The sequence below is a fragment of the Molothrus ater genome, chromosome 1, assembly GCF_012460135.2.
Source record: "Molothrus ater isolate BHLD 08-10-18 breed brown headed cowbird chromosome 1, BPBGC_Mater_1.1, whole genome shotgun sequence".
Lineage (NCBI taxonomy): Eukaryota > Metazoa > Chordata > Aves > Passeriformes > Icteridae > Molothrus > Molothrus ater.
The window spans coordinates 105501979-105527286 of NC_050478.2; the positions used below are offsets into that span (position 1 = coordinate 105501979).

Below are 25308 nucleotides of genomic sequence, written 5' to 3' on the forward strand. Positions count from 1 at the left end.
TTTCACATGCACTTCTGGGTGTTGCTGTTTCATCACTCCAGCAATGGATCTTACCACCTGAAGCATCTCCTAAAATAAACTAAAACAAAATGTATTGTAAATCTGTGAAATCAACCAATATACAGTAAGCACGCAGGAGTACTGCAGGCACCCACCACATGCCTCAGCCTTTTGCTAAAACAGAGGCTAAGTCATAGATCCTTCACACCAGAGCCCCTCTCTGTCCACTGACTAGATGGAGAAATTGTCAGTCACTAGATCTGTTCTGAATGACATCTATCAATGAGACTATTTTATGCCTAAAATTATGGAAAACTGACATTGTTTGAAGATGCATTCCAGAAGATGCATTCAGTGGGTGTTTCTTTCCACTCCAAATTCTAACATTATATTACAACATTAATTTTACTACAATAGCATTATTTCTTGTGGTCGATAGTCTTTACATCCAAACTTCAATTTATTACATTACTGCTTTATTATTTCAATTTGTCATCAGAATTAGTTCCACTTAGTATTGCATCTTTAGGAACAACTATCAGATGAGAAAACAGTGTCTTCAAGGATGATGAAGAACATAGACCAATACAGCACCAAGAATGTATTGAGCAAAATCTAGGCAGAAAACAGGTACCATATAATTTGAAAACAGTTCAGGAAGATGTGAAATGGGAGTAAAACCTGATTGCCATTAAGTCAAATTATACTGATTCATTTCACAGCAAGTGAGACCACTGGATCTTTGCAGCTTCATTTCCTTAAAAAAGGTTCACTTGCATTGGTTAATATGCTCTGTGGATAAGTTTTACAAACTTCAAAGGTTCTATACCATATGTGGCACATTCTACCATGAAAACAATACTTTACATAAAAAGACTAACACAGTTGTAGAACTATCTGAAAGGCTACAGAGATTCTTTATACTTTAATGTGTAGAAAATAAGAAAATAGATAGCCTACTTTAGGTTTAAATGATTTATCAAACCACGTTTGACTAACACTAGAATTAAATAAAGCGTAAGTACAGCTTGTTAAAATGGCCCTTTTCAAGAAAACTGTACTAAATGTGATTAACACAAGTACACCTAAAACATATATATTAAAATAGTGTTAGAAGAAGAAGGAGTCCTGGTCAGGAGCAGTGACTGATGTTTATCACCATGGAAGCAGCATTCCACAGCCGCTGCAGCACTTGGCATTAGGAAATGCCTCACAGGTCTAGAGTTCCCAGCTACTGTAACAACTGCAACTGGAGATGAGCAGACAACCTGACACACTATCCACAGAAATACCTCGCAGTGCAAAAAAGTGACTTCACATCCTTTCCACTTGTCAAAGTTATGGTGCTAACCAAAAATATAAGGCAAGCCCTTGTTCCCTCAACTAAGATATAACTACTTCGTTGGTTGGTTTTTTGGGTTTTTTTTTAAGCCAAACATCACTTGTAAATTATATCAGCAAACGCTCTTTGAGGTGCCCACAGCTTCCTTGGTTATCCTGAGAGGGCAGATTCTTCCACAGGCAGCAGAGAGATCTGCTGTTCTGATTTGGGACTCCCAACCTTTTCATTTGAAACACAAACACTCAAAACTACCAATTTAGATCAATGGGAGTCAACACTCTAAGAAACGCTCATTAGAAAGCAAAAGTAACGTGGATAAAAATTAACACTACGGATGCAAATACTGGTACATAACTTCCCTTCGACAAAATGTATAAAGACAGATCAGAGATAGGAAAGAATGAAGACAAACTGGTCCAGTCCCAGCTCAAAAGTCTAAGGCTTCTTTTGTAGCAGCCTGCAAGGAGTCAAGTAAAGACTTCAACAAAAGAAAAGAAACTGCACAACTCCATTAAGAAATAGTGGTATTTACCAAAGGAAACAGAACCCCCTCCACATCTGTTGCCTAGGAAATTGCTGTCTGCCTCCCATATTTTTTTCCAGGTATCCATGAAACCTGACTTCAGAAAGTAAGGCTTAGTCACTTGGGCAAGATGTGAATTAGCAAGACACCAACACGTTCACAGGAGTTATTGGAAACAACAACAGTAAAATTGCTTTAGCTCTTGTAAAAGCTGTCAAATACGTAAAGCAACTTTAGATCTCTTAGCTTTACATTACACTAAAACTAGCCTAAGTTCACCCATCAACAGCTTAAATTGCTGCTTCTAGCTCTCCTACCATGCTTTTGCCTGAAAAGTGAAACCTCTGCTATGAAAAACAAACAAACAAAAAATATTACCATCAGAGTATGCAATTTAATAAGTCACTGGAAAGGATACTAATTTTTCTGTAAAGCAACAATACCTTAGCAGCCATACTGAACCTGCTGATAATCCACCTGACCTGGATTATGTTTGCTGCAAACATAACTAAGTGCTAACTACAGACATAAACAATAAACTATACAACAATAGTTTAGGTTTGACAATTTGGTTGTGGAGATTATATTAGCTCAATAATTATGCTTTAAAAAAGACTCTAAAAAGGTGCATCAAGGAAAAAAAGTCCTCTGAGAGTAATAAAATCCACCCCACAGAAAAAGAATCCGGGGACTGGAAACAGATGCTGAGAACAAAAGTACTTAATTTTTTTAACAGAACACAGTCAATTAATTGAATAACTTTTCAAGAAAGAGTGGGAACATCATAATTTTTCTAGCAGTCTGGAAACATTGCACAAAATCTCCCCTTCCCCACCACTAAAAGGGAAATTCTTCCCTAAAACTCTACAACTCAAAACACTTCTACAATTAGAGGCAAATAGCCATGAGAGAAGTCCAGAAATTAAGATTATGAAAGAATTATGCTAAAAAAACTCTGCAGAAACTGAATTAGTGATTTGTAAAGCAATGTCTTTCCTTAGTGTCACATGCTAACCAATCTGCAAAACAAAAAATATGGGAAGTTGAGCACAACTGAAGCAAGGAATCAACTCTGAGAAGCTTCTTTGATTGCGCAATCTCCCCTCAGAGCTCTCGCTACATTTCTGCAATAAACATTCCAGCACAAGCAATCACACGTCAAGCAGATATTTGAAATATGCAACTAAACAAGAACTTAACACTATTTAAGAATTTGTGCATCGTTAGGCAGTTCTGTATCGCAAACCCTAGTGAAGCCCATAGACTTTTTTGTGCATTGATTAAAAGAAAAACTTCACTTTCAATAAAAAAGATGTCTGTATGCATAAAACCAACGTTTTTTATATTTGTTCTTTTTTCCATGATGAATATACCCACAAAAATGACTTTTAAGTGATGTTATTTTTAAAAAAGGCTATAAAAATTCCATGAGAATTATTTGAGCTATAGACAAGTTATTTCTATTTCCAACCACTTAGATTCGTCAGAATTAATAGGATTTTGTAACTAACAGGAACAAAACAGGAAGTTTTCCACATTTTTGGGAAATTTTCACTGTTAATGTAGAACAAAAACAGTTCTGCTAACAGATTGTTTCCAGAGTCCAGAACCCAATTAATTAAATTTATAAATTTTAAAAAACATGTTTTACCCATTACCTTTAAGCAACTTTTTTTTGTAGTGTGAAGAGACAAGCTCTCTTTCAAAATCCACCTGAAGAAAAAAATGGTATCACATACAGACAATGCCACTCATAACACCATTTTAATTAAAACTGGATGTTTCAGTATATATTCAAGTCACTAACAGTGTCTACTTTCAGGTCGAAAAATACTCCCTCAACAGATGCTTTCAGAGAAGTTGCGGATGTACCTCCCCGAAAGTCTTCAAGCCAAGCTGGACAGGACTTTGAGCAACCTGGTCTAGTGGAAAGTGGCTGTCCATAGCAAGGTGGTTGGAGCTAGATGATCTTTAAGGTCCCTTCCAACCCAAAATATTCTACAGTTCTCTGATTTAAACCAAATCTCTAAGTACTCTTTTTACCCCTTCTGACACCATAGTAGAATCATGATTAAAATCCTGAATGCTTTGGACTGCCTGTGAAAAAAGAAAGGTGTAACTATAAAACCAAACATTTACATGAAAGCATGGTTCCACATTCTAGGACTGAAATGACAGAACAGAACCAAAGCTGTCCATGAAAACTTAAGGGTGGCTTTCTACAAACTGCAAGTCTGTCTCATAATATTCAGTAAAATTTTACTATATGTAATACTGCAACAATATAAACCAGTTTACCTGGGATTTTCAAGTACAGTATTTCAAGACTAGAGGAGGAGAGGAAATGCTAGAAATCTAACTTTTTTAATTCCAAGGAAGTCCAAAGATTATGTGATTTATCATGCTTACCATATTGTTAGGGACGTGCAACTAAGTTTTTCTTTGTTTCTTTTCAAGCTTTGAGACTAAAGTTTGAGGAAAACTAAAGCCACTGACTCCATACACCAAGAAAGAAGTTTTTTCCCAACATTTCCATTGCTCGAGCATGACACATGCATTCCTAATACACTTGCTAAAGCATGAGACACAGAGAGCAGAACTTCATAAAACAGTGGTATTCAACTTGTTCAATACTGGGTATTTTCACCGAGCTCATATACTGCGATCATAAGGATGAAAAATACTAAAATACTAAGAAAGAACTGTAAAAGCAACTCTTCTACCAACGTGTCCAGCTACATCAAAAGAATAAGTCAACTCCTCCCCAATACCATTCTTCCTCCATAGCACTCCAGAACCTGAGAAAACCAACCCCCATCCCCACCCAAACTAGACTCCAAAGGCATGATTTTCTCTTGGATTTAGAACACAGGAGGAAACAAATCTTAACCCAAGAGGAAAGAGAGCCAGGGCTGTCTGGACCATTGCCACAACTATGGAATCTTGTCAAAGTCTCTCTTGCCTGTCCTTACAAGGGAGCAAGACTGAGCCTGGGCTGATTAACTTAATCTCTACAGGAGATGAGGGCAGGCAATATTTTTGTCACACCATAAAAGCCTGCCACAAGACAAATCAGAGCCCACTAACATGATATTTTCTGTTCCTCCATCCCACAGACCATTCTGAGTAGCTATCATTTACTTTCTCATCAAGTAGAGAGCAAAACTGATAAAAATGTGGTTTTTACAAAACATACCAAAAGGAATTGAAAGGCTATTTTTCACTTCTACTTCCATCCAAATTCTATATGATTTTTACCCCAGGATTTGCTTTATGAGAACATTTTCCCAGTATCTAATTTTTAAAAGAAATCGTTAAAAAAGCACTGATTTCTTGGAAATCTACATGAACTAAGAGATTAGAGATACATTGTATGTATGTATAAAAATATTAAAAAAACAAGTCATTCAAAGGCCATGTCAAATGAGGCCAGGCAGCATCTGCCACTTCCCATTCATATAAATTCTGTGTTTGTAAAACACTGAGGAAAGCAGGTTTCCAATTTCTAAATACTACGAAGTATCAACACAAGATATTCTGGAATGTAATTAAGAGTAATAATCAGTTCAAGAATTTAGAGTCACATTTTTGTCAGATGTCCTGCACTTCACTTTCTAGAAGTCTGCTGGACCACAGAGCCAATTTCTGAAGAACTACATAAAACATGGATAGAAACAGTAATTTTGGAAACAGATGCTTGTAACCAATCATGGTCATTTTATAAATTAATATATCTAGCCTCAGAGACTTCAAAAGGAAATGAAGAAGGCAGTTATGTCTTTTGTGATATTCAGACAAAATGCACTGGCATTGAGGTAAACTATCATTAAATTTAACTAAACTCTGAACTACAGATAAACAATTTGACTTGAAAAAAGGAAAAACCCAACCATCTGACATTAAGAAAGGTCTAAAACCATAAAGTGTGAGCATGCATACATTCTCTATACACAGATTTACATATCCCAAACAACCAAGCATTTCAAATAATAATTTTTTTTTTTAAGTGGCCTACCACTTTCATTCAGATTCACATTTTACAAACTGTTTGCTTGGCAAGAGAAATAAGAGTATCAAATACTTCAACAGAGACAACAAACAGAGACTCCTTTTAACTTGCAAAATTACAAGTAGTTCATGATGCAAAGCTCTATATGCAGTCTTCAGAGAAGACAAGCAATGCAGCATTTCATCTAATACTGTCATGTAAAGCACATTTAAAATCCCCCTTACTTGCCTCAGTCAAGATTACACATTGTGTAACTTGCAGCAAACAGAAAAGAACTGAATTTCCCCTTTTCTGAACTGCTGTAGATCAACTCTAAGATCATGTCACATTCACATGTTTAGAGCTCTCCTTCTTTCCTTCCAATATAGAATTAAGGGACAAATATGAAAATTGGTCATTTCTCATAGTTTTGTCCCTTTACCTACTGAACTATGACATGACAAATTTCCAATTTATTTAACCTTATCTCATTGAAAAACCTCTTAATCTGCTTATTCTCTGAAGATGACACTTAGTCCAGTTCAACAGAGATTCAGTTAAAAGCCAACTTTCATAAATAGGAACACTGAGATAATACTTCTTTGAGATAATACCTCTTTTTGTACATGTTGCTGTAAAGAATTCAGAAAACAGCAGAAAACCAGTCTATGAATAGATAAGCTATTCCTTCTGAAAACCAATATAAAAATCCATGGCTGTCCAGAAGACAAGAGCAAGAAAATTCAGAAAAAAAGCTAAGTGGAATAGTTCTAAATTCTCACATAATATTTCTACACAGAAGTTAATCTTAACAGCAGAAAATCATCTGAGTATCCTAAAGCCTGACTTGCTCTGTTTCCAAACGTTGTTCAAGGTCATGGGCATGACAGAAACGTATTTTGACTTTTCAGTACCAAGTTTATGAAAATTTTTAATTATAAGCAGTATGGTCTTAAAAATGACAAGCCCAAAATCAGGATAATACAGCTTACATTCCTTATCAATCATCAAAATAAATATGCTATTTCTGTAAAAAGGGAGAAGCATCTTAAAAGGCCAATGCAGCTTAGAGCTTCTGTTCTGTCAATAGTCAACTACCAACACATTGAATTATTCTGAACTAGCAGAAACGTAACAGGAACCTGATGGTAAAGGGATGACTAAAAGACATCCTGATTTAATTTCTTTTCCTTCCAACACCACAGTGACAGTGACTGAATTCGCCTGTTTGGCACCACAGATGTTGGAGTATCTCATTTCTTCAAAAGTGCATGCAGAATGCCAATGGCCACTGGGAAAAGACCATAAGCAATAGCTGGAATTTGATTTGCTCTTTCCACTGAGTTCTTCCAATGCCTTCTTATTTCATCTAATACACCTTCATTGGTGGATCACAGTATGGATCATGGTATGTGTCCTCCTGCCCCACAACCCAAAACATAAGAGGGAGGTAAGTTCTAAAAGGCCTTTGGCTAAATACTACAGCTCCTGAATGCAGCACGAAGGCAGTAGCTGTATTAGATGCTGGCCTGCAAAAGAGAGAAAAGAGGCTGTTGTAGAAAGATTGTGGCCTCACTCTTGATGGACTGGCCTGAGGATTGCTGCTACAGAACCCTCTAATATCAGTCTTATTGTACAAGTGGGATTCTGAAACAAGTATCTTGCACTTCTAAGTTTTATTACAGAAAAATAATCAGCTGAGAAATAAAATACACATTAAGAGCAGAGTTTAGACAATTTTTTTCTATGTAATTCTTAGGGCTCCATCAGAAATACAGATTCAACCAACTACTTCAGTTATTTTTTGAAAGTGTACCTGTAGCCTTCATTTTGTGCCCAAATAAACCACGAATCTTCATCTAGTAAAAGTTAAATGTTGCTTGGCTGTATATATCTGACTGTATATGGTAACAACCTTTCATATCCAAATTACCTGTATTACTTCCATACTCACAAAGAAGAATCACATCCTATTTACTGAAAACTTCATTCTATGCTAATTCTTAATTTGGAGACATATACTAATCTCACCTGAAACCGTCATAAGACAAAACTCCTACTAGCTCCTGATCATTTTGCAAGTTCCTCTTACCTTAACAGAGGTATCTTTCCAATCTAAATGGGTAATTTGAACTTGCTGATTTAAACTCTCAGAATATTCTTTCCCTCCTTCCAGATAGAGTTCATCTTAACTTCTGGAGTATTAAATGTCACAAAGACAAAAATTAACTCTGTGGGAGCTGCTTTTCCTGATGCTTTCTTTTTTAAATTCTGATACTATTGCTATTTAGAGTTATCACTTAGAGTGAAAAATATTTAAGAAAATAACAGTGGTTTATATTTTTGTCCACTTAGAAACTAGATTTTTTATGCATGCGTTCTGTGGTTGAGTTTCTTCCATGTCACCAGGCCACTACCTTTAAAGGATTTTCTCTTTAAGTCTCTTTCACCCTCATGAGACCAGGTCTGCCCTTAAAAGAGGAATGAACATCGCAGTGCTCAGCACAGATATCATATACTGATATCCTGTACAGGTCAGAAAATGGGACCTCGATAGCTGAGGAAACAATTTATACATATAGCACATACCATTACTTTCTGCTTAACCAGCACTGCTGCAAACATGTTGTTGCACTGATTTAAGAGCTTCACTGAGGCTCTGAAACAAAGCTAGGAAAAGGCAAAGGGAAAACTAACCAGTGAAATTGTAAAAATGTTTTGTCCAAAGATGGGGGATCACAGAACAGTCTAGATTTGGTGGTACCTCAAAAGTTCACCTTGCCCAACTGTTCAAGCAAAAGGGAGCCTTGATGAGAGTGCCCAGCACCCTGCTGAGTCTTGAAAACCACCACTAATGGGGACTCCACCTCATCCCTGAGGACACTGCTCCAATGACTATTGTCACAGTAAAAATTTTCTTTTGTACGTAAACCTCTCCCAATGCAACATGTACATGTTGGCCATTGTTTTCTCCTCCTGAAAAGACAGCTTTCATCTTCTTTGTAGCTGTCCTTTCAGTTCCATCACTGGAACATGGTGATGAGGTCCCCCAAGCCTTCTCTGGGGAAGCACCTTCACTTTTCTCTCACAAACCAAGCTCTCCAGCCCTTTGATCACCTTTGCGACCCCCCTTTAGAGCTCTCCTTGAATTGCAGGAACAAGAACTGGACAGCTCTCTACAGATGTGGCCCTACCAGCACTGAGTGGAATGATCACATCTCCAACTCTGCTATTGACCCCACTGCAGATGCAGCCCAGGATCCAATCTGCCTTTGTCGCTGCAGTCATGCTCTGCTGGCTCATGCCCACCTTGTTGTCCAATGGAGCCCCAGGTCAGCAAGGCTGCTCCCAACCTCACAGATCCCAGCCTGGACCAGGCTCTTTGGTTGTGCCATCCCAGATGTAAGACACCGCCCTTGACTTCCTTAAACTTCATTCTGTTCTTGCTCGCCCTCTCTTCCAGCCTATCCAGATCTCTCTGTAAAATGTCTCTTCCTTCTAAAAGTTCTCCTCACTGCTCAGTTCAGTGTCATCAGAAAATTTACTGAGGGTACTTTTAATGCACCATCCAGGTCATGCAGGAAGACACTGGACAGAATTAGGCCCAGCATCCGCCCTGGAAGACCCCACTTGTGACAGGCTGCAAGCCTGAGTAACCACCACAATTTCTGACATATTTTAAAAATAATACATATTTGATGTCCCACCAAAATTAATTCAACTCTATATTAGCAAATTTTAGGTAGATTATTCCTTGTGCAATTTTGGTGTCACTATTCGCTATACAGAAATATTTTCATCACAATTTTCTTCTAACAAAATCTAGAGTAGAAAATTATAATTGCACAGTACTGAAAACAAACACTCCTATCAGTTTTTCTGAAGCTCAGAGTACTTCAACTGAATTTGCAGATTTTTTTTGTAAAGTAAAATAATGTCATGATTTCATATTTTTCATCACATATACTGGGTATACATGTATATAAAAATCTGTGAAGGGACTAAAATTTTTTTTTTACCCAATTAATTCATTTAATTATGAACTTGAGTGATTAATGAAGCTTTTCACAGAAAGGCTTTCCTGGAAAACTTGGAGTTAAGCACACCTTCAGATTTAAAAAGCAAACAATAGTTGTATATGAATTCATTAAGGTACAAAACCACTACCTACTCAGTATGTCAGGCTAACAAGAAGGAGAATTATTTCAGAGAACTAATAAACTTTATTTATTACAACCCTCAAACTGCTTAGGTCAATGGAACATTTTAGTGATCTCCCTCCTTTCCTCCAGTGATTACACACTGGAAACTATGGCAAACAGGAAGTCTCCCTTTATGCTACTGAGCATTATCAGCTGAGCACTGGACACTGCAGTTTAAGTGCAACTTAAAATGCATATTATCTTCATTTTAACAGCTTCATATACATGCACAACACAGTTCAAACAGCCAGTACTGACATTTTTCCATTGAAAGCATCAAATTTCATTAAGCTCCTCTTTGTATACAATTTTCCCCCTAAAAATACACTAATTCTCTACTGCACATTCAATGCAAAGAGAGTGATGAACATTATGAACATGCTACTAAAAAAGCTAATGTATTGTAAAAATTTACTCATATTGAAGTACAGTAACTTCTAGGTTCATGTACTAACATGCATTATCATGCAGAGAAATTAATTTTCTTTACCCAAAACCAGAACTTTGCAGTCATAAGCCTCTGTCCATGTAAATCAGTTTTCCCTACTTGTCTGTGGGAACATCTGGAACTTAAGAAAACTACAGCTCTAACTCAAAAGGATAACCCTCTCAATGATTTTTTAATGATTTTGGGAATCTAGAGAGGTTCCAGCTGACTGGAAGCTGGTAAACATTGTCCCAATTTAAGAACGGCAAGAAGATGATGCTGGAAACTCCAGGCCTGCCAATGTCACTTCAATGACTATTAGAGAAAAGCTTATTTGGGGGGGATTGAAAAACACCTGAAGGACAATGCAGTCATCAGTCACAATCAGTATGGGCTCCTGAGGGGAAAGTCCTGTTCGACAAACTTAATTCCCTCTTATGACAAGGTAACCCACCTAGGTATCAAGGGAAGCCAGCTGATCTAATCTTTTGGGATTTCAGTGAAGCTTTCAGCACTGTCTCACAGTCCTACCAGATGAAATGTCCAGCATTCAGCTGGATAAACACAGCACGGGACAGGCAAGCAGCTGGCTCATGTGTCAGGCACAAAGAGGCAAACTGAATGGGGTGACATCAGGCTGCCAACCTGCCTCTAGCAGGGGTCTGCAGAGCTCTATCCCTCCACAGGGCCTTGTGCTCATCAACATCTTCATGAATTACTTGGATGCAGGACTGGAAGGAATACGAAGTAATTTTTCCAGTGATATTAATTGGGAAGACCTGTTGACTCCCTCGAAGGCAGGGAGGCCCTGCAGAGACACATCAACAAATCTGAGGGCTGGGCAACCACAAACCATAAACAAAAGAAAGTGCTGGATTCTGCACCTAGGATGGGCAGCCCTGGATGTACACACAGACCAGAATGAGATGCTGAAAAGGAGCACAGTGAGAAGGGACCTGGGGGTCCTGGTCAATGCCAAGTTGAATCTGAGTCAGCAGTGCCCTGGCAGCCAGGAGGGACAGCTGTGTCCTGGGGGCATCAGGCACAGCATCACCAACCAGGCAAGGGAGGGGATTGTCCTGCTCTGCTCTGCACTGGGGCAGCCTCACCTCATGTGCTGGGGGCAGTTCCCAAGTGCTGGGGGCAGTTCTGGGTGCCACAAAATGAGAAAGATACAGAGCTATTAGAGAGTGTCCAAAGGAGGGCCACTGAGATGGTTCAGGACTTTACAAGGAGTGGCTGAGATCACTCAGCTTGCTCAGCCTGGAGAGGAGGAGACAGGGGAGACCTCACTGTAGCCTATAACATCCTCATGAGAGGAAGTACAAGGGCAGACACTGATTTCTCTCTGGTGGTCAGGGACAGGACCCAAGAGAATGGCATGAAGCAAGGGAAGGTTAAGTTAGGTATTAGGAAAAGGTTCTTCACCCAGAGGGTGGTTAGGCACTGAACAGGCTCCTCAGGGAACTGGTCACACCACCAACCCTGACAGAGTTCAAGAAGCATTCTGACAACTCCCTAAGGCACATGGTGTGATCCTTGGGGTTTGTAAAATGTGCAAGGTCAGGATGATCCTTGTGGGTCCAACTCTGTATTTCTGTGATTCTACAAAAATAATTAAAGAATTTGAAAGCAACTAATTATATTTAAAAAGCAGTTTGCAACATACCAGTGAAGATGCAATGTTAAAACAGACTCAGGCCTGCCTTTTGACTTTAAGTCTTGCTGTGGAGGTTTTTGTTGGCCATTCATGTTTGACACACGTCCTTGTAGCTTGAGGTCTGCTTTTCGAATACTTAATGGTACTACCAGTGAAATTTCCCTACTCCTTAAAAGGAGTACAAAAAGTAACTTGCCTCCATGCCATTAAACCCACAAATTGTGGGGGTTGGGGGAAGTACTTCCTTATTTTAGATGCAGGAAACAGAAATACAAAACAGTCTCAGAAAAAGACTGAAGAAATCAGGAAACCCTAACTTTAGGCACATTAGGCCAAACAAACAATTCTAACACCAAAATCATCTTTAATTATCAGCTTACTAATTTTTCTGCCTGTTTTCCAAACTTCACATTTGTGTAATTATCTTCCACACAGACAAGACTTCCTTCTCCACAAAGGGAGTTTTTTTGTTCTTGTACCCTACCCCTGCCACACCATAAATGTAATCTGTTGTGTTCTGCAGCTTAAAATATTCAAAAGCAAAGAAAGATGTATCACAGTGTCAAGGATACTGAACTGATGCTTATATTTGTTGATATTTTATTTACCAAGGCAAGAGGATAACATGGCACACCAATTTTCACTTCACCTCCTATCTTTTCAAGAGATATTTGACTAGTACTCAAACAAGAGGAAGAATTTAAATTGAATAATTGACTTTTCACAACCTCAACATCAAAAGGATAAAGTTATTTTTATAACTGTCAATAATTAAGTAATTTACGGTAGGCAAATACCCATTGCACAAGTTTAAGAATTAACTGGAAACTATAAATTGACAAGACTGGCATTACTGAAAAAATCATTTTTGTTGACTGTCCCCTTAGTTGCTTCTCCTTTTCATGTCAGAACATGATTATTGGTTTTATTTCTACTGCAGAAGTGAAACAGAAATTATGTGAAGGCTGAAGAACATAAAATCATGACAACAGACACCACCTTTCTGGATTTAAAAATTAGGTGATTCTTGTATTTTGCAGAGATGAGGACATGGTTATCTTGCCCAACTTCATCAGGTGCTCTTATGGCTAACACTGCTTCCACCTTCTTCTGGATATGGAAAGGAAGCTTAGCAAATAAACCAGCTCATTTCTGTAAGCTGCACTTCATTATACCTGAAAGACATTTGTTTATCATGATGAAATTCAAGGGAAGCAAGACACACAGAGAATTATCTAATCTTAAGCATAAGCTTTAGCTCTAATTTGCAAGTTATTTGTTAAAGATTGTGTATTTTTCCATTGTCATGAAAGAGGTTATGCTGATTACAACTCCTCTGAAAAAAAAACCAACTTATTTTGTAAAAGCATCATATAATTTTTGAAGTAATTCTTCAAAAACTTATGACTCTATTTCTTTTTTTTTCCCCTTTTGCTAACCCATCAGTTCAGAAGACTTGTTCTTAAATTACATGTAAGGGCGTATAAGTGGAATTATCATTCAGAAGAAAGCTTAGAATTTCAACTTGAAAGAAGAATTACATTTTTGCCAAACACTGCTATTTACTCCCACAAAATATGAGTAATGCAGCACCACTGTAAGGTAAGTTTTTTGATGTTGAAACATACAAGAAAGAAAGCAAAAGATGTCCTGCATTGGTAGAGTTAGTCAACCTCCCACAAGATAGCCAGAATGAAAACCTTCAGCTGCCTATTCTGTTTGAATCTTACACTGAAAAAATTAAGCTTCTACTTACAGGGCATCAGAAACTTTGAAGAAACTTCCCAGCCTGCAAGTAAATGGTTTTATGATAAACCTTTTCTTTTATTCCTGACCATATCTATGAGTTTGTCAAATTGCAATGAAATAGGGTATATAAAAAGAAAAAAAAAACCCTAAAACTCATGGTTCTCAGACCCTTCTTTCCCATGAACTTGCAAAGATCTATGACAGAAACTATTCTTTATATGAAGGTGAAGTTAATCTGACTCTGTTCTTTGACAGGAGCTCAAAGAGGAGACAACCAAAGAAAAGAACAATGCAGCCATCCCAACTATTCCCTGACACCAAACAAAAATCATCTGTACAGAAGGCAGAAAGGCACAGAGGAGCTGCCTACAGTCACTGCAGTCCCAGACCCAAAGCAGCTCCTGCAGCACCAGCACCCAACACCCCAATTTTGCCTCTATATGGCATCTGCTTAAATCCCAAGTTCAAACTACTAATGATAATAGTGTTATGTACACATTGCATTCAGAAGGACAAAAGCTTTCTTATCAAAGCCGGAAGGCATTTGAGGACAGAAAAAAAACCAAAAGGAAAACACTTCAAAGATTCCTCTGCCCTTACACTCATCAAGAACAAGAGAGACTTTTAGTCCTTTCCTTACTCCAATCCAATCGGCCATGCAGAAACAATTAACAGCTCTGAGCTTGCAAGTTATGTGATACAAGACCTTCTTTGTGTTACGACTTTTTTCTTTAGGCAAACAACCCAGAACTCTCCTAAATATGGTTTTCCTACCAAGAGTCTTCATAGTTTGACTCAGAAGCACATTGTGACTAGCTCTGATGATTTCTCTGACCACCTGATTTTGCAAGTCAAAACTATCTCCAAACACTTTAAGGTCTTGCTACTTCCAAAATCCATATACACAAAACAGTTTGTGGAGTATGAGAAAGGCTAAAAATAGCCATGGGCATTTTAGTAAAAGACAGCAGACAAAAGGTCACCCAGGAAACCTACTGATTTATCTGCTACAGAGAAAACCTAGCTCATTAATGATATGTCTAATTATAAATTCAGTGTTTTGGACAAAAAAAAAAAAAAAAAGCAACCCATTAAAATACACAATCACATCAACTGTTCAGCTTTCACTCACAGGTCTTCATGGGCAATTTTTTTATTTATGTCACCATCTTTGCTACACAAATGTTGGCAACAATGGTCCCTCTTTCAAAAGCCATGGTGACTGACTGTTGCCAGTACTAGCAGAGCAAAAACTTCAATTCCTAGTGAGTCTACCACCTTGGCTGGCACCACTTTTGGCCTTGAATTTCCACAAAAGAGGATATATAGCATGTAACAGCAGATTTGAACGATCCCAAGACCACCAAAAATTGTATCATTGTTATGCTGGCAATTGTTTGTTTAATTGCCAATGAACTTAATAGTAAGTTGAAGGAGGAGGACAGCTACCCACAGATGATGTATTAGAGCAACAAACAAACCATCAGTGAAGTGGCAGAACCACCTTCCCTCTTTGAAAGGGGAGAATAAATTCTCTCAGCTCAATACCAACAAGATTCTTCACATGCCTACAATCAAAGCTACTTTCTAAGAAGAGATTAGTATAAAAACACATTTGTATAATCAGATTTAATAACAAAGAAGAGAATTCTATGATTCCACCTCTAACACTGACAGTGCAGAGTATCACGACAAAGTTGTGAGGCATGAGTATTATCTCTATTTTCAACCAGAGCTTCATGTCCTGCCCAGTATTATTTGTACAACCTAGGATCTGCAAAAAGCACAAGCCAACTATAACCAGTGCACTCTCACTCCTGTCCCACCTTCACCTCACTCCTCCTGGAATCTTCCCCATCCACTCCTACTTAGTTAGATCCTGGCTGGAGAGGTTTCCTCCCCTCTTAACTACTTGACAGAGTCGCTTTAACACTTGTAGCCAAATGAGCTCCCAGATCTCATACTCTAGGAAGATGGTGCTTGTAGTACAGACACCTTACACTTCAGCTTCTCTGAAGTCAAAGTTTGAAGCTGAAGTCTCTCCTCTGAAGACTCTGCCCAAAAACTCCGCAAGCAGTCTCTCCTCTTCTCCAGGGAGATGTTCCTGTCACATCAGTATCAAAAAGTTTTTCACATTTCCAGGACAATAAGGAAGTCCTACCCAGTGCCCCTCACTGCCTGTCAAGGGGAAAATTATCTGTGTACACATACAGAAAACACAAGGCTACATAATCATGAAAAACTGAAGTGGCACTAGTGGAGTGCAAACTGGAGATCACAACAAGGCTACCACTCTCTTTTTAGCTCCAATAGAAAAATCCTACATCTGTTTCAACCACACTCACAAATTAAATATGAGCTTATAAATTCACAGCAAATGACCCCTCAGATACAAATTTTTATGCTTAAAATATCCAAATCTACAAATGCTTCCATGCAAGAAGTTCTTCTAGCCTTCTGTGGCAGATACCTTTAGAAAAATTATTTAGGCTAGAAACAGATTTACTGAACAAGAATGCCAGAACTCTGCAAATAAACGCCAAGTGAGTACTGATGACTTCTCTATTTAGTTTTGGTGAATTTTATTTTCTGCTGTGTGAAGCTTCAACAGAGAAAGTATTCTGAGAAGTGGAAAATTGCAGGTTGCCCAGAGAAGTTGTAGAGTTGTCAAAAGCCTTCCTGGGCAACCTGGTCTAGACCACTCTATCAGAGCAGGGGGATGAGGGACCCCCAGAGGTTCCTTCCAGCCTCAATCATTCTGTGAAAAAAACCTCATTTATACTCAACAACATACTACTTTCCCACAATACAAGGTAATAAAAATTGAGAAGGCAGACTTCCAAATCACCATCCGAAGTAACTGATTTAGACAAAAGAAACAAATGATCAAACAGCAGCCAGTTGGAGATGAATGCCTGAAACCACTGTTCCTTTACACTTTCCCACTGGAAATAACCATTATGGCTATAATACAAGTTTTACTAACCATCTGCTGAAAAATGTACCATCTCCAACCACAAAACACGAAAAAATTTCCTAGCTGAAATTTCCAGATGTCAAGACAATCTTCTGGCTTCCTCTTCTTCAAAAAGCACATTCCAGATGACATACTTAGTTTTGTGTAGTCAGGGGTTTTTTTGGCCATTATTTATTTGCTAAAAATTAAGCTCAGCCTCCACAGAAACAGTATTTTCATAGCAGTCACTGACTACACAGGAAAACAGCCATCTTCTATGTAGATATCTCACATCAAGTTTTTTTCTGCATATACTCATACCTTAGCATTTAATACATCTGAATATAGTGCAGTACTAAGTACTATGCTGCTTTCTACTATGTTAGAGAAAAAATATAAGAACACAATTAGTCAATATTTACATAACTATTAGAATTTGAGGATTTTTTTTTAATTAATATTATGACTCATGAAGATCTGTAAGAAAAAACAAGGACATGTTCCACTTGTGTTTCCAGTTCAATTATAAGCCCCACAGCCCAGACACACTCAAGCTAGAAACACTCTTAGGTAGTTCCAATCTAGAGTCCAAAATAAAGCCTTAGTGTGTGCAGTGTTTCCTACAGAGGTTTCCAAGCATGGTCTTTGCATCATCTTAGACCATGCAACTGACAAAAAACAAGCAAACCTTCACATATTTCTGAGCACTGTGAAGAAACAGAAAAATGAATGCATATAAGAAACATAAGAGAAGCTAAAATAAAGAAATCTGCGGTTGGATTTCAAATAGGACCCACTAATAAAGAGATCTTACTTACTGTCCCCATGACAGTTTTTATTGTATAAATATTGACAGGGAGTGGCAACCTTTCAGCTAACGAAAGCCAATCCTTTACAAGATTTTGAGTATCAGAATAGACTTTGACCCCTGCTCCCATCAAAAGCTGGTGCTGATCCTGCGCCGGTTCTCCCGTAGCAACATGGGCAGCCAAGGCAGGCAAGCAGCTCCTGCCCGTCTAGACAGCCTCCAGACAGCTGTAACTGAAGATGCACCACACACCTTACACCCTGACACCCTGCTGAAGCTGAGCACACCACAGAGGCATCTCTACCCTGCTGTCTGGAGACTTCAGCACAGGTAATCCCATCATCTCAGCACAGCAAAACAACGAGGCCGAGAGAAGCTCCAAACCACTTTTCTTCTTCTCAAAGATCCTGTTTCAGCACTTGTTCAATCACTGTTCACAGAATCATTTAGGCTGGAAGAGACCTGTAAGGTCATTGAGTCCAATCATTCCCCCAGCACTGCCAAGAACAATCCCTAAACCGTGTCCCCATGTGCCACATCTACACGTCCCCTCCAGAGATGGGGACTCCATCACTGCCCTGGGGGGCCTGTTCCAATGCCAGTGTTCCAGTGTCACAGTTTTCCTGCTGCACGTGGCTCCCTGCTCCTCCTGTTTGCTGTCCATGCTGTGTGCCTTGGCATTAATTGGAGTGTTAATTTCAGCAGCTTGCTAAGGAAGCTAAAAGATGGTGTTATTTGCATTTGCTTTAACTGAGCTATAGCTGGGTGTTGTCTGCATAGTGCCTGCAGTTTCACCAGTATTGTCTCATCATCCTTCTGGCTTTATTGCTGATGGAATGACTGGACAATTGAAGACAAAGACAGAAAAGTTTTTAACCATTCTCCAATTTTTTTCTCAGAAAAAAGTTCAGTTTTTAGTATTTCTATTTGGAATGACAATTTCTTGACAACAAAGGAGTTTTGATAAATAAAATCAAGCAAAATCCACCAAAAAAAGATTTTAATTACATAGTTTGAGACCTATTAAATTCAAGATAAACATCCTGTATCAAGACAAACATCTCATTGTTCTTTAGTAAGAGACCTTAAAAAGCTTTTTATTTTTATATAGTACTCAAGTATGACCTAGGGAATTCTGGTAACAGCAACTGTGAGACTACCAACATCATCTGCTCACAAGGCACTTCAGTATTTATTAAGTTCTCAATGAGTGGCTCCTGAAACTATCACTGTCCTCAAAGATTTACAGACCAACAGGTTGATTTTCAATTTGTCCAGCAAACAAATTCCAGGTGCTTCCCTCTTCCTTCCCTCAAGCAACAAAAAAAATCACTCTGTAGTTGCCAGGGAAAAGGACATTGTTTACAAATATTTTTACTTTGTAAGAGCATTTATAGCTTAGTTGGGTGTTTTATTCCTCTTGTTGAAATGTGTCAACATCAACTTTCTATTATCATTCCTCATTAAAACTTTTTATAGGAAAAATAAACAATTACATTCCTACACAGCCTCTAGTTTTATAAACAGAAGAATTGGCTAAGTTAACTATTAATTCATCTATAAAATCTACCATACACCATGAAACAAATGCTAACATTTTGACAGTTCCACATCTCTACTGTTAAATTTCTAAAGGCTAACATATTACTAAAAAACTCTTAAGAGATGCAACCTGAAATAAGAAACCATCAAATTACTGTATTCTCAAAGCCGACTTAGAGTTGCATTTTACCTTTGACTAACATATCAAGATATATTTTATCATTAACTTAACATGAATCTTTATATTTCATAATCTGTAGTGATGAGTAGATAACATTAACGTTAAATAACATTAACATTAATAATTAACAGTAATAATTAACATTAATTATTTTTGCATATAAAGCTCAGATATGGTAACCTGAAGACATGGAATTGTATTTCTAGGTCAGCCAGAAGTCTTATTTTGAACCTAACTACCAAATCACAGAATGGTTTGGGTTAGAAAGGACCTTTAAGGATCATCTAGTACCAAACCCCTGCAATGGGCAATGACATCTTCCCCTAGATCAGGCTGCTCAAAGCCCCATCCAATCCAGCCTTGAACACTTCCATGGATGGTGTATTAACAACTTCTCTAGGCAAACTGGTCCAGCACCTCACAATCCTCCCAGTAAAAAATTTCTTTCTCATGTCCAATCTAAATCTGCATCTGTTTCAATTTAAAACCCTTGCCCTGACATTAACAGCCCCTGTCAAAAAGGTCATTTTCTGACAGATAAGCCAGAAATTCAGATAAAACCCCTAAATCCTTCTCCACAGGGCTGCTCTCAAACCATTCAACACCCAGTCTGTAGTGATGCTGGTGATTGCCCCAATGCAACTGCAGACCTTCCACTGGGATCTAAAGAATGGTAGAAAGATGTCCAAGGAGATTGTGTCAGTCACAACATCTTTCCTTACCTTGGACCAGCTTCAGACAACTTAAAGAATCCTGAAGCTGACAATCTGCAACTGTTCATGAAGTTCTGCTTCTCGAAAATATATACATATACACACACACACAAGAAGCTTCATTAGCAATCAAGGAAGCTTCTCAAATACCAAATTTTTCTAGCATTTAATCACTCAGACTTTAAGAGCAGAGCTAATGTGGTTTCAATCAATATAATTTCAACAGCTTTTTGGATAGATACCTCTAAAGTAAAAATACTTTCAGTTATTTACTTTTTATTTATTGCTTTTCAAAATTTTATTATCCAAATCCCAAATCACAAAGTCTTCAGAAGTGCTTTCTAACACATTTAACAGAAGGGAAATATGTCTAGTAACAGAGCTATATAGAACTCCCAATATCAAACATGAGGAGATCATCTTGCCTTTTCCTATGCAAGACAGATGAACATGAATTCATCTAGCTGATGAAACAGGCCTAGGAAAAACAGGTGAATCAAGCTCTGTAGCTATGCATTTCTGGTGCAACAAAAATGGAAACCTCTTCAGAGCAGATAAAACAAGTTTGTGATATGCTTTGATTTGCAATGTTTACTGCTGTCAGTTATTTTGAAGACAAACTGCTCAACAAATTAAATACTTGACAACTTGGAAGATTAAGACCACCAAAACTGTGAAGTTTCTAAAATCAACTATGGAAGTAACTGACTGAGTACCTGAATAATTACAATATTATATCATTATATACATATAAAGAGAATATATATAATAATTCAAGTGCCTGTATAAGCCATGAAAACACTCTTTGTGAGCACCTACCTGAACAGAGAGAGAACCAAAATACATTTCCATGAAAACTTACTAGTTATTGCAGAATCAAAAACATATTCCAGGTCAAAATGTCCCATATCTCCACACTTATTACACCCCTTAACTCCCACTCTCCAAAAACTGGAAGCCCATAAACCCCAAGAATTTACTAAAACACGGGTTCATTCCAAAAACTGTCGTAGAATGATACCCACAGAATAGTGCTTTTCAGTGTTTAAGCTCACTTAGCTCAAGTTAAGTTAGTTACTTACACTGCCTTTGGGCCTACGCAGCAGCCCTATGGAAATTACCAGATCTGACCACTGCACACCCCACAGTGTGACCACCTCTCTAACACAGCCTTCACTGCTATTATATCTTTTGGGCACTGTAGGACTCCTAGTAACAAATATTTTGAGAAAATGCACTACATGATGCTGTGACACATCGTCTATACTTAAATCAGGCTTGAGACTCCTCATGCCTCATCAGAAAAAAACCAAAACAGCTTATCTATGATTACCCTGCCTAGTACTAAATCAAGTGCATGGAAGCCCCAAAGAAACAAATTTTGTCACAGACAGTTGCAACCTAAACTCATTTTCTTACTCTGCTTTTTATTACAGTTGCATAAGAGAAAACAGGAAAAATAAACACATCTCTCCCCTGCACTTCAGCTTTATGAATTTCCTTCCTGCAGCATGTAAATTGAAGTTACAAGGCCCTCAGTGTGCCTTTTCCGCCTGCTCTGCTCTGTTGTCAGCACTCTTCTCCCACACCTTCCTGAAACGGTAACAAACACATCTTCCTTTGTATCAGGCCCCACCCCCACCTTCTTTTCTTAGAGTTCTCATACTACTTCACATATAAATTTAGACTCTTTCTAGCATACAGAACATAGCTTATGACAGTTACCAAAACCCAAAATGGCTACAAAGCTGATTTAAAGGTTAGTCCATGTCTTGCCTGTTAGTCTACAAAGGGTACAAATTGATGGGGAAGAAATATAAGAGCAGAAGAAAAATGAAACCAAGTTAGAGGATAAAACCATCCTAAGAGAAGCCAAGAGCATTGCTGGGACTTTTCATCATACAGCCAAAAAAAATGTTCCCTGAACCTAAATGAACCCCTAAATGCATTTTAAACCTACACATACAGAATATCAGATGCTGAAGTGTCTGTGTATCTGCTATTCCTGTATTTCCACTCAGACACACACAATTACCTACCACCTTTGCTTAGGAAAAGCCAAAGCAGTTATAAGGAACATCAGTGCACAACTTTAATCAAAGATAAAAATATTTTAGATTTTTGAAGTTTTACTAGAAAGAATTTTTGTATGTAGTCGGATCAGAAAAATATTATTTGACTTTCTTGTTAAGTGTACCACGTCTAAAGTCTGTCAAATTTCCCTCTTTAACTGAGACTTGCAGAGAGGAAAATGGTTAGTTCATTTCAGAAGGTATTCAAATGCAGATCAATCACACCTACACCTAAGCATTTCTTCCTTAAAAGCATATCCATACAGATTTTAATGGATTTGATATATAAGTAGCACTTTGGGCCAAGAATGATGCTTGTAGTGTGAATCATCACATTAAGAACTAGTGTAAAATATTTAAGCCGTTTAGAAAATGTTAGGATACTTAAATTCTTCTATAGAAAAGACCCCAAGAACAAGTGAAGCAAAATATATGTCCTGCCAGCAGTTAAGACTGATATATTGACCAAACACATACAAAGTTAGCTTACCAAGTGATTTCCTCAGAAGCAGCATTTTCCTTTTTAATTGATAATAGTTTAAAAGAAATTGCCTAAAAAATTGTCACTTCCAAGGACCTGAAAATCTGTAATGCAAACACATGTTCTGAAACTTTCAACAAGCATGACAGGAAGCATCCCAGCAAGTTCATTCCCAAACTGACTACAGCTTAGCTCCTAATCACAATTAAGATAACTGAAATGGGGCAAATCCTTAAACTGATTATAAGATTAAGGAATACAGTTAAAGATACTACCAACTGCATGTCTGATACCTGCCAATTCCTTCCTACCACTGTAGGAAGGTTTCCATAGAACTGCCAGCACTTCAGCACATACTAGCAAACTGAGCCATGGTTAATGTAAACTCTGAACTCTTATCTGACTTTATACTCTTGACACCTATCAATAGAACCTGGCTGTAAAAATGTCTGATTAGTCTCGAGGTACCAAAATTGACATACTATATGCTAAGAAACAGAGGTCTCCTCATTAGCTGTGGCTCTAAGATGACAGATAGGTAAAGCAGATCAAGAGAAGCAAGTTAACTAGAAGATGCAGTGCTGTTTTCCTTTGTGACAGCAGCATCCACAAGGCTCTGCTTTTATCTAGGGATGTAGGTTTGATATGCCAACACTTCAGAAGCTCACAAACCTGTAATAAGTTAAAGAGAGTAAACAATATTGTGAACTTGCCCAGATTCTTGCATTATTCTTGTAATCTATTTGCCTCCTTATGCTCAAGCAAGCTTTCTGCCAAGAACCATGCAGCAGAAAATGAAGAATGACTATTAAGAGCTATCTCCACCCCCACACCTCCCTTCCCTTCCAACCCCAAATGTCAGAGTTCAAACGAGGAACAAATTCAATTTATTTGTTTCTCTATCTGACAACAGAAAGCTAGGGAAAAAAAATACACTAAAGAACTTCCATCACTTGTTCCAAAGAAAATAAGCCCTCTACTTCAGTGTGAAAGCACAAATTACACTTTGGTACTATTTAAGGACATCTCTAGGCCTATCTAAGGACCCAGATGTATCCCAAGCAAATTGGTTGTATTTGGCATGCAGTTTACTGCGGTACTAAGTGAACTAAATGAGGACTAAAAGAGCATCCAATTCTGTCAATCAGCCACCAAATGACGTTGGTTGGTTTCATATCAGGAAGTGTTATGGCTTGCTTTCCTATGATGCGGTTTTAACACTGACAGCACTGGTGAGATCCAGCTATTAGGTACGATCAATTAGGGAAACAACAAGCGCGCAGGCCTAGCACAACCACCAGTTTAAAATGCATTTAAACACCTGCCCCCACCTGTAAGAGCTTATTAATCGTGTTGTATGCGACTGTCAGCGCTGCAGTGCTTAACCGCAGCATAGGAGGACCTCAGTCTTTAAAGAAGTTGTTGGAGAGAGAACTGGTATCAAAGCTATTTGACGTCCTGTGCTCACACAGAGGAGCGGCATTCACGAATTCCGCCTTTGCGGAAAGAAAGGCTCCACCGCCCCTGTGACAGCCGGCGGGGCACAGAGCAGCGCTGGGAGCGAGAGATGACAAGTGTGAGACAGGGCTGGGCAGGCGCCTCCTTGGCAGGAGCCGCTCTCCCGGCACACGGGCACATTCACGCACCCTCAGCCCAACGATGGGTAAACAAAACACCAGCACGGAGCCGAGCAAGGCGGTGACTCAGCCAGGAGAGCGAGATTCGGTCCCACAGGGTAAGGAATTCGGGGAGACGTGACCGGGGGCCCATCGGCGCTCCGTACTCACCAGCAAACAGTCCACGTTCACTTCGGATTTGGGGTCCTTCAAAGTCACGTCGATTTTCTCAAATCGAGACTCAAAACTTTCTCCCGTCGACATGTTTCCGAAGTTAAAAAGTTTCCCTTATTCCAGAGCAAAGTTAAGGTTAAAAAAATAATAACGATAAAGTAAAAAAAAAAAAATAATAAAAACAGGAACAGGCGAGCACAAAAGAGAAACTGCAGCCTGCACCAGGCTGAGGAAGCGCCTCCTGCGAGATCCCTTCAATCACAGAAGTCTCTGGGGCAAGTCCCCGCCAAGGGGGCAGAGAATCCAAGGGGGGCCCGCAGCAGGCGGGGGACGAGACTGCTTCTCCCCCTCCTCCAGGCACGCACGCAGCTTCCCGGGATGCTCACAGCTCCGCAGCAGCAGGTTTCCTCTCCCTCCCTCCTCTGCTCGGGCCCCACCGCCTCAGCATTCCCATTTTCCCAGCCGGGGAAGCCGTCCTGGGCTCCAGCGTAGCGGTCCCTCCTCCTCGCCCTGCTGCTGCAGCGCCGGCGGGTCGGTGCCAGGTTCCGGAGCGCGGCTTTCTTTCCGGTGAACCAGAAGAAACAACAGAAGAGGGGAAACAAAAAAAAAAAAAAAAAAAAGGAAAAAAAAAAGAAATAAAAAATAACAGAAAAAAAGGACAAAAGCCTGCAGCCACACTAACAAGGCAAAAATGGACGGAAAAATAAAACTTAGGGGAATCCTCTCGACGGCGTGTCTCAGCGCCGTGGGGTCGGTCGGTCCGTCCGTGGGCACGGGGCGAGGAAGCGAGGAAGGCACCGGGCGAGTTGCCCCCGCGGGCGGCGGACGAGTAACCTCACCGGCGGAACGGCCGCAGCAGCATCTTTCTTCCTCT

The 25308-nt window shown here is 39.0% G+C and overlaps 1 protein-coding gene across 3 annotated transcripts in view; it reads right to left on the minus strand.

Annotated features, from left to right (window-relative positions):
- The window catches only part of ROCK1 (Rho associated coiled-coil containing protein kinase 1), an 83515-nt gene extending 58527 nt beyond the window's left edge, over positions 1-24988 (minus strand). For all 3 annotated transcript variants that reach the window (XR_004982376.1, XM_036405556.1, XM_036405549.1), the window contains exon 1: positions 24432-24988. Coding sequence is in view for 2 of the 3 variants with exons in the window: in XM_036405556.1 (XP_036261449.1) it covers positions 24432-24524 (93 nt within the window). In the remaining variant the exon portion in view is untranslated. The remainder of the gene's footprint in view (positions 1-24431) is intronic.
- Between the last annotated feature and the right edge of the window lie 320 nt (positions 24989-25308).